The sequence below is a fragment of the Pseudophryne corroboree genome, chromosome 5, assembly GCF_028390025.1.
Source record: "Pseudophryne corroboree isolate aPseCor3 chromosome 5, aPseCor3.hap2, whole genome shotgun sequence".
Taxonomy (NCBI): Eukaryota; Metazoa; Chordata; class Amphibia; order Anura; family Myobatrachidae; genus Pseudophryne; species Pseudophryne corroboree.
This window is the reverse complement of record NC_086448.1, coordinates 801986930-801997383: the sequence shown is the minus strand read 5'-3', so window position 1 is coordinate 801997383 and position 10454 is coordinate 801986930. Positions and strand designations below refer to the sequence as shown.

Below are 10454 nucleotides of genomic sequence, written 5' to 3'. Positions count from 1 at the left end.
CCCACCTTCTGTCAACATCTGCTCTCCCTCCTGTCACCTCTCCTACTCTACCCTCCTGTCACCTCCACTCTCCCCTTCTGACACCTCCTGCTGCCACCTCTCCTGCTCCCCCCTCTGTCACCTCATGCTTCCCCCCTCCTATCACTTCCTGCTCCTCCCTCCTGTCACCATCTGCTCTTCCTCCTGTCACCTCTCCTGCTCCACCCTCCTGTCACCATCTGCTCTCCCTCCTGTCACCTCTCCTACTCTCCCCTCCTGTCACCTCTCCTGCGCCCCCCTCCTGTCACCTCTCCTACTCTCCCCCCTGTCACCACCTGCTCACCCTCCTGTCACCTCTCCTGCGCTCACCTCCTGTCACCTCCTCTCTCCCCTCCTTCTCCCCCCTCCTGTCACTTCTCCTGCTCCCCCCTCCTGTTACCTCTCCTACTCCCCCCTCCTCTCTCCCCTCCTTCTCCCCCCTCCTGTCACTTCTCCTGCTCCCCCCTCCTGTCACCACCTGCTCTCCCTCCTCTCACCTCTCCTGCTCCCCACTCCTGTCACCTCTCCTACTCTCCTCTCCTGTTCCCCCCTCCTGTCACCACATGCTCTCCCTCCTGTCACCTCTCCTGTGCTCCCCTCCTGTCACCTCCTCCCTCCCCTCCTTCTCCCCCTCCTGTCACTTCTCCTGCTCCCCCCTCCTGTCACCTCTCCTACTCTCCCCTCCTGTCACCTCTCCTGCTCCCCCTCTCCTGTCACCTCCTCTCTCCCCTCCTTCTCCCCCCTGCTGTCACTGCTCCCCCCTCCTGTCACCACTTGCTCCCCCCTCCTGTTCCCTCTTCTGCTCCCCCTCCTGTCATCTCTCCTACTCTCCCATCCTGTCAGTTCTCCTGCCTCCCTCCCCTCCTGTCACCTCCTGCTCCCCCCTCTTGTTCCCTCATCTGCTCCCCCTTCTGCCACCTCTCCCGCCCTGGCTCGTCCTTCTCCCTCCCCTCCCCTCCCCTCCCCTCTTGTCACTACCCCCAGCACAGACCTGCAGCAGCAGGACCGGGGGGCGGGGCTGTTACACCTGTCAGGTGACGGCTCCCAGGTGTGCCCGGCCAGGTGATTCCGCAGCATCACTGTTGTGCTGGGCTGCAGCTTCCCCGGGTCACACGGAGCGAGCATGGCCGAGCAGGGAGTCCCCCCGGTGCCCAGCCCCGCCACCGTCTCCTACCCAGCGGCCTCTGTCAGCCTGCCCACCGGGCCAGAGGTTCTCAGGACCTACTCCGGAGCCTTCATCTGCCTGGAAATAGTGAGTAGCCCCCCTGTGCCCTGATCCAGGTTACATTGCATGTCTGCTGGGGTTATTCCTGCAGCCCAGACTCTGTGCAATGTGTGCATGTGTCTCTTACTGCACACACATGCTTATTCTGCTGCAAGTCACCAGGCTAGGCAACCTGTGGCTCCTGGGTGATGCTGGGATATGTAGTGCGACAGCAGCTGACAGAGTGCAAATAAGCCTTTCCTTCCTATAAGAATTGTGCTTATTATTAATATGCATTTGTTTGCAGTAATGTATAGGAGAACATAGGGTGTGCCACAGCGGGCACGGTTCTTATCTATTGCATTTACCAATGCTATTCTTAAAACCCGCTCATGTAAAACATTCATGTTGTTCCCTCTATTCCCTTGGCTGGGAGACGGTTCCATGTGTCTAATGCTAGCAGTGATTTGTCTTGAAGCAACGCAGTATTTTATTTTTTATTTTTTTCTGTTGAAATTTTGCATGTTTTTGTTTCACGCCATTATGCTTTGTTCCATACAATCTCCCAAATGCACAGAGGGATTATATGTCTGTCATTGTGTGCCGGTGGGTAGGGTGTATATAGACAGCGGTGCAGGTTATTCTGGAACAGTGAATCTGCTTTATGCAGAGCGCCCGTGGATGAAGCTTTGCAGATAATCACCTGCTGTGTTCTTCCTCAAGCACTGTGCATAGTGTAAACAGCGCTGCGAAATAAAGTTCACCAGGCTATAATATCCATATCACACCCCAGGGTGGATCGGGCCAGGGTGACTCGCTTCTAACCCCTTACAGCGCCTTCTCTCAGTGTTTACAGCCAATATACGTATTTGCGATTTGGTTTATTTTCAGACTTTTTTTTCTTTTTTTTTAATGTGTTTTGATATACATGGGTGTGATTTCTGCACAAGGAAACTGTAACCCAATATAATTTATGGGGGTCAATCCAATTAGATGCGATGAACGGCGAGTGATCGCGGCTGCACTTTACGGCTGCCTGAACTCGCACAAAAACACAGCATCTGTTTTACTGCGGTCGTTTCTGATTCGGGCCCTTTGGATGATTTTTAGGTTTAGGCTGCAATTAGGGTTAGGTATTAGGATTAGGTATACCCACCTACGCAACAGAAGTCTGCATGGTCAATGGCGACATTCACAGTGGTCCGGCCGGATAGGGAGTTGCATGAGCGAGGAGAAGTCTCGCCAGAGGTGAGGTGCAGGTCAGAGCCAAATAAGAGGGTGTAGGGCGGAGTATTTTGTGCCAGGGAGTTGCTGCTGTGGGTGAGGAACTCGATCTCCCTGTAGGATGCCAGTAAGGGGATTTGCTGAGTGGTTAAGATATAATCTATCACTGTGTACGTGGAAAAGCGTATGTACCCCTCATACATTTTTAAGGAGACTGTTAATGTGGTGATTTAGGGGTATATTCAATTAGGGTCGATTCGACCTATTCAGTCCCATCAGTTTTTATTCGACAAGTCGTGGAATTCGACTTGTCGAATAATACGTGAATCGGCGGCATAGCTGCCGATTCACGTTCTTTTGAGTGAAACGGGGCCAAATTCGACAGGATTTGGCCCCGTTCCCAACCATCTCAGTCCGACATAAAAAAAATGCCGGACTGAGATGTGGGACCCAGAGGAGGAGGGGGGGGGGGGGAGGGGGGGGGACAGCCGCGGGCATACAGGGGAGAGAAGCGCTACAGCACAGCATAGCGCTGCAGCAGGGTGTCACACGCTTGCTGGAGCCGGGTGGACACTGCTGTGAGGTCAGGTGGCTGTGAGATGTCCTTCTGCAGCGCTATTGTAACGCGGCTGTCCCTGCTGGTCTCCCGCGGCTCCCCCCCCCTCTCCTCCTCTGGAGCCCTCATCTCAATTCGACTTTTTAAATGGATCCGACCCTAATTGAATATACCCCTAAGGCAGGAACTTGCTTTACTTGTATTCAGGATACATACCAATGGGTAGACTCCACCAGTCATTAAATAACACTATCATTTTACATTGTGCAAGATTAGAGAAAACACCGGTTGGGCCCATTTATGCATTCAGTGGGCCCGCGTTCACATCGCCCGCGCCAGGTGGCACACTGTATGTGCATGAGATGGCTGTAGAAATGGGGTACGCAGACACATCATTAGGGTGAATATTCGCTCCGGTAACGAGATAATTTCAGCCATGACATAACTGCTTCCATGCCACCTTCTCCTGCCTGGCTGTGAGAGATGAGAAGGTGGGCAGGGCATGACCATGCAAATGGCATCACCGAGCGGGTTCAGTTCCACAAAGGAGCAGTTAGCGGGTAAGTGGGCAATGAAGCACATTTATGCGACCGTACCACTGCACTTTTGCTGAAGTGGGTGGGACTAGCCGACTGTATTCGGTTCATGACTGATCTCTCGGGAGCTAGGGATGTCTCTCTATCCGCCCCAGAAAAAGTCACCAAAAAAACCCAACTTGAGTCGGCCATTTCCAGTCAACCTTTTGACCCTGTCGATTTAATGTATGTCGACCATATTTCTGCCTTGCCATAGATAATAGGGGAGATGTATTTTCCGCTAGGATTCCATGCTGGCAGGGTTGTGGGGGCAGTGCATTTGTGCGCACATGAAAAGGGGGGGGTGTTTCACCAGTGTCACTATCGGGGGCGAGCTGCCCACCTGAACATCATTGATGGGGGGTGTACCCAGCACCTACAGAGGCTGTGTTTGGGAATTGTCAGTCCGGAGCTGATTGGTATTTTATCTCTCCAAGCCTTGATACATCTCCCCATTAGATTGCTATCCCCCATGGCTGTGTTATGGCATCAAAGCACTTTCATTACTCGGGTCTCTGTGCTGTAACAATACTGTTTGTGTTCACACCAAAACGGCCACGTCTGTGTTTGTGCTGCAGCTGCCAGAACCTGACTTCATCTCTTCTTTTCCCATAAGATTTCTGGAATGAAAACTATGCATCGTAAATGTCACCGACTGACTGTTTTAGCAATAGGCCCTGTTTACAGCGGTGCCGTGGCGATAACATGTTTTGTTTTGGGATATAGTTGAATATCAACAACAAAGTAAAGAATCTGGGCAGGTGAGACAGTCTGTGACTGCCTGGGTGGAGGCAGCCTGCTAGGGCAGGGCCGCAGCACATCGCAGCTTGTCTGCTGAATCCTGCTTGCCAGGGGCAAGTCGTTTACTGCAGGCAATGGGGGATGGTGCTAGTAGATCAGCTACAGGTTGACCTATCATATAATTGGACTGTTCACAGCAGCACTTAGTATTTCAGCAGATGTGTGTCTTGGCTGTGTGGGTGGAAATTACCTGCCTGTGTGTGTGATTTATGTTTATGTGGCCCATAGTGGCTGTGACAGGGGCAGTGCAATGATGTGGGTATAGTCAAGCAATGAGAAACGAACCTACAGTATAAGGGTCTATTTAATAGGGCTGAAGCCATGTAGAAATGGCTGCTTTGGCGTAGTTTAGGTATCGGGCGATGTAACAAAAGCCAAAGCGATCTTCTGCATTGGTTAGCGATCGCCGCAGACCGCAGCTACCATTACTCTTAGGGGGAAGATGTACTAAGCCGTGATAGTGGAGAGAGCTAAAGTACCAGCCAATCGGCTCCTAACTGCCATGTTACAGGCTGTGATAGGAGCTGATTGGTTGTTAGTTTATCTTTCTCCAATGCTTAGTACATCTGGCCCTTAATGCGGACTGGGCAAATTTGCCAAGCTTGGCCCTGATAGCGAAACGCCATCTTCGTTCTGTCCCTATGTGGAAAGCGTCGTTAGACAGGGGGTCTTGTGTTCCCCTCTGCAGCCTCCATTCTCCTTCCCTCCATTCTCTTGCTGTTTCGGTCTGCGCAGAAGATCAGCAAGGCGATCGCTACCATCTCGCTGTAGACCTCTTTGTCGCGCTTTTGTCCCAGTAAGTTTTATTTTTTGTTAAATACTGAAATACAAAATCCGTTACGGTGTGCGGCAATAAAACATGTTTCTCTGACGTCCTAGTGGATGCTGGGGACTCCGTAAGGACCATGGGGAATAGCGGCTCCGCAGGAGACTGGGCACAAAAGTAAAGCTTTAGAACTACCTGGTGTGCACTGGCTCCTCCCCCTATGACCCTCCTCCAAGCCTCAGTTAGATTTTTGTGCCCGAACGAGAAGGGTGCACACTAGGTGGCTCTCCTGAGCTGCTTAGTGAAAAGTTTAGTTTTAGGTTTTTTATGTTCAGTGAGACCTGCTGGCAACAGGCTCACTGCATCGAGGGACTAAGGGGAGAAGAAGCGAACTCACCTGCGTGCAGAGTGGATTGGGCTTCTTAGGCCACTGGACATTATCTCCAGAGGGATCGAACACAGGCCCAGCCATGGATGGGTCCTAGAGCCGCGCCGCCGGCCCCCTTACAGAGCCAGAAGACAGAAGAGGTCCGGAAAATCGGCGGCAGAAGACGTCCTGTCTTCAACAAGGTAGCGCACAGCACTGCAGCTGTGCGCCATTGCTCCTCAGCACACTTCACACTCCGGTCACTGAGGGTGCAGGGCGCTGGGGGGGGGGCGCCCTGAGATGCAATAAAAACACCTTGGATGGCAAAAAAAATGCATCACATATAGCTCCTGGGCTATATGGATGAATTTAACCCCTGCCAGAATACACAGAAAAACGGGAGATAGGCTCCGCCCCCTTCTCGGCGGCCTTATCTCCTCAGCACACTGGCGCCATTTTCCCTCACAGCTCAGTTGGAGGGAAGCTCCCCTGGCTCTCCCCTGCAGTCACTACACTACAGAAAGGGTTAAAAAAGAGAGGGGGGCACTAATTACGCGCAGTATTAAAAATACAGCAGCTATAAGGGGAAAAACACTTATATAAGGTTATCCCTGTATATATATATATATATATATATATATATATATATATATATATATATATATAATATAGCGCTCTGGTGTGTGCTGGCAAACTCTCCCTCTGTCTCCCCAAAGGGCTAGTGGGGTCCTGTCCTCTATCAGAGCATTCCCTGTGTGTGTGCTGTGTGTCGGTACGTTTGTGTCGACATGTATGAGGAGAAAAATGATGTGGAGACGGAGCAGATTGCCTGTAATAGTGATGTCACCCCCTAGGGGGTCGACACCTGAGTGGATGAACTGTTGGAAGGAATTACGTGACCGTGTCAGCTCTGTATAAAAGACAGTGGTTGACATGAGACAGCCGGCTACTCAGCTTGTGCCTGTCCAGACGTCTCATAGGCCGTCAGGGGCTCTAAAGCGCCCGTTACCTCAGATGGCAGATATAGACGCCGACACGGATACTGACTCCAGTGTCGACGGTGAAGAGACAAATGTGACTTCCAGTAGGGCCACACGTTACATGATTGAGGCAATGAAAAATGTTTTACACATTTCTGATAATACGAGTACCACCAAAAAAGGGGTATTATGTTCGGTGAGGAAAAACTACCTGTAGTTTTCCTGAATCTGAGAAATTAAATGAGGTGTGTGATGATGCGTGGGTTTCCCCCGATAACAACTGATAATTGCTAAAATGTTATTGGCATTATATCCTTTCCCGCCAGAGGTTAGGGTGCGTTGGGAAACACCCCCTAGGGTGGATAAAGCGCTCACACGCTTGTAAGAACAAGGGCTCTACCCTCTCCTGAGATGGCCGCCCTTAAGGATCCTGCTGATAGAAAGCAGGAGGGTATCCTAAAATGTATTGACACACATACTGGTGTTATACTGCGACCAGCAATCGCCTCAGCCTGGATGTGCAGTGCTGGGTTGGCGTGGTCGGATTCCCTGACTGAAAATATTGATACCCTAGATAGGGACGGTATATTATTGCCTATAGAGCATTTAAAAGATGCATTTCTATATATGCGTGATGCACAGCGGAATATTTGCCGACTGGCATCAAGTCTAAGTGCGTTGTCCATTTCTGCCAGTAGAGGGTTATGGACACGACAGTGGTCAGGTGATGCGGATTCCAAACGGCATTTGGAAGTATTGCCTTATTAAGGGGAGGAGTTATTTGGGGTCGGTCTTTCAGACCTGGTGGCCACGGCAACAGCTGGGAAATCCACGTTTGTACCCCAGGTCGCCTCTCAACATAAGAAGACGCCGTATTATCAGGCGCAGTCTTTTCGTGGGCAAGCGGGCAAAAGGTTCCTCATTTCTGCCCCGTGACAGAGGGAGAGGAAAAAGGCTGCAGAAATCAGCCAGTTCCCAGGAACAGAAGCCCTCTCCCGCCTCTGCCAAGCCCTCAGTATGACGCTGGGGCTTTACAAGCAGAATCAGGCACGGTGGGGGCCCGTCTCAATGAATTTCAGCGCGCAGTGGGCTCACTCGCAAGTAGACCCCTGAACCCTTCAGGTGATATCTCAGGGGTACAAATTGGAATTCGAGACGTCTCCCCCTCGCCGTTTCCTAAAGTCGGCTTTACCGATGTCTCCTTCTGACAGGGAGGCAGTTTTGGAAGCCATTCACAAGCTGTATTCCCAGCAGGTGATAATCAAGGTACCCCTCCTGCAACAGGGAACGGGGTATTATTCCACACTGTTGTGGTACCGAAGCCGGACGGCTCGGTGAGACCGATTCTAAATCTAAAATCTTGAACACTTACATACGGAGGTTCAAATTCAAGATTGAGTCACTCAGAGCAGTGATTGCGAACCTGGAAGAAGGGGACTACATGATGTCTGGGGACATCAAGGATGCTTACCTTCATGTCCCAATTTACCCTTCTCACCAAGGGTACCTCAGGTTTATGGTACAGAACTGTCACTATCCGTTTCAGACGCTGCCGTATGGATGGTCCACGGCACCCCGGGTCTTTACCAAGGTAATGGCCGAAATGATGATACTCCTTCGAAGGAAGGGAATTTTAGTTATCCCTTACTTGGACGATTCCCTGATAAAGGGTAAGATCCAGGGAACAGTTGGAGGTCGGTGTAGCACTATCTCAGGTAGTGTTGCGGCAGCACGATTGGATTCTCAATATTCCAAAATCGCAGCTGATTCCGACGACTCGTCTTCTGTTCCTAGGGATGGTCCTGGACACAGTCCAGAAAAAGGTGTTTCTCCCGGAGGAGAAAGTCAGGGAGTTATCCGAGCTAGTCGGGAACCTCCTATAACCGAGCCAAGTCTCAGTACATCAATGAAATGGTTCTGGGAAAAATGGTGGCTTCCTACGAAGCAATCCCATTCGGCAGATTCCACGCAAGAACTTTCCAGTGGGACCTGCTGGACAAATGGTCCGGGTCGCATCTTCAGATGCATCAGCGGATAACCCTGTCACCAAGCACAAGGGTGTCTCTCCTGTGGTGGTTGCAGAGTGCTCATCTTCTAGAGGGCCGCACATTCAGGACTGGGTCCTGGTGACCACGGACATAAATATCCTGAAGCTAAGGGCCATTTACAATGCTCTAAGCTCAGCAAGACCTCTTCTTCAATGTCACCCGGAGTTGATCCATTCAGACAACATCTCGGCAGTCACCCACGTAAACAGACAGGGTGACACAAGAAGCAGGAGGGCAATGGCAGAAGCTGCAAGGATTCTTCGCTGGGCGGAAAATCATGTGATAGCACTGTCAGCAGTATTCATTCCGGGAGTGGACAACTGGGAAGCAGACTTCCTCAGCAGACACGACCTCCACCCGGGAGAGTGGGGACTTCACCCAGAAGTCTTCCACATGTTTATAAAACTCGACAAGTATTGCGCCAGGTCAAGGGACCCTCAGGCAATAGCTGTAGACGCTCTGGTAACACAGTGGGTGTACCAGTCAGTGTATGTGTTCCCTCCTCTGCCTCTCATACCCAAGGTACTGAGAATTATAAGATGGAGAGGAGTAAGCACTATATTCGTGGCTCCGGATTGGCCAAGAAGGACTTGGTAACCGGAACTTCAAGAGATGCTCACGGAGGATCCGTGGCCTCTACCTCTAAGAAGGGACCTGCTCCAGCAAGGACCCTGTCTGTTTCAAGACTTACCGCGGCTGCGTTTGACGGCATGGCGGTTGAACGCCGGATCCTGAAGGAGAAAGGCATTCCGGATGAAGTCATTCCTATCCTGATCAAAGCCAGGAAAGATATAACCGCAAAACATTATCACCGCATTTGGCGAAAATATGTTGCGTGGTGCGAGGCCAGTAAGGCCCCGACGGAGGAATTTTCAACTAGGTCGATTCCTACATTTCCTGCAAACAGGAGTATCTATGGGCCTGAAATGGGGGTCCATTAAGGTTCAAATTTCGGCCCTGTCAATTTTCTTCCAAAAAGAACTAGCTTCAGTCCCTGAAGTTCAGACGTTTGTGAAAGGGGTACTGTATATACAGCCTCCTTTTGTGCCTCCAGTGGCACCTTGGGATCTAAATGTAGTTTTTGGGTTCCAAAAGTCACGTTGGTTTGAATCACTTAAATATGTGGAGTTAAAATATCTCACATGGAAAGTGGTCATGCTGTTGGCCCTGGCCTGGTCCAGGTGCGTGTCAGAATTGGCGGCTTTATCCTGTAAAAGCCCTCATCTGATTTTTCCATTCGGACAGGGCGGAATTGAGGACTTGTCCTCAGTTTCTCCCTAAGGTGGTTTTCAGCGTTTCACCTGAATCAACCTATTGTGGTGCCTGCGGCTACTAGGGACTTGGAGGACTCCAAGTTGCTAGACGTTGTCAGAGCCCTGAAAATATAGGTCTCCAGGACGGCTGGAGTCAGAAAATCTGACTCGTTGTTTATTCTGTATGCACCCAACAAGCTGGGTGCTCCTGCTTCTAAGCAGACTATTGCTCGTTGGATTTGTAGTACAATTCAGCTTGCACATTCTGTGGCAGGCCTGCCACAGCCAAAATCTGTAAAAGCCCATTCCACAAGGAAGTTGGGCTCATCTTGGGCGGCTGCCCGAGGGGTCTCGGCTTTACAACTTTGCCGAGCAGCTACTTGGTCAGGAGCAAATACGTTTGTAAAATTCTACAAATTTGATACCCTGGCTGAGGAGGACCTGGAGTTCTCTCATTTGGTGCTGCAGAGTCATCCGCACTCTCCCGCCCGTTTGGGAGCTTTGGTATAATCCCCATGGTCCTTACGGAGTCCCCAGCATCCACTAGGACGTCAGAGAAAATAAGAATTTACTTACCGATAATTCTATTTCTCGTAGTCCGTAGTGGATGCTGGGCGCCCATCCCAAGTGCGGATTGTCTGCAATACTGGTACATAGTTATT

General features: G+C 50.9%; 1 protein-coding gene across 1 annotated transcript in view; it reads left to right on the top strand.

Moving 5' to 3' along the window:
* The first annotated feature begins 883 nt into the window (after window positions 1-883).
* The window catches only part of MAL2 (mal, T cell differentiation protein 2), a 97231-nt gene continuing 87660 nt past the window's right edge, over window positions 884-10454 (top strand). Inside the window, exon 1 of the mRNA XM_063924466.1 lies at window positions 884-1270. Coding sequence (XP_063780536.1) covers window positions 1142-1270 — 129 coding nt within the window. The 5' untranslated portion in view covers window positions 884-1141. The remainder of the gene's footprint in view (window positions 1271-10454) is intronic.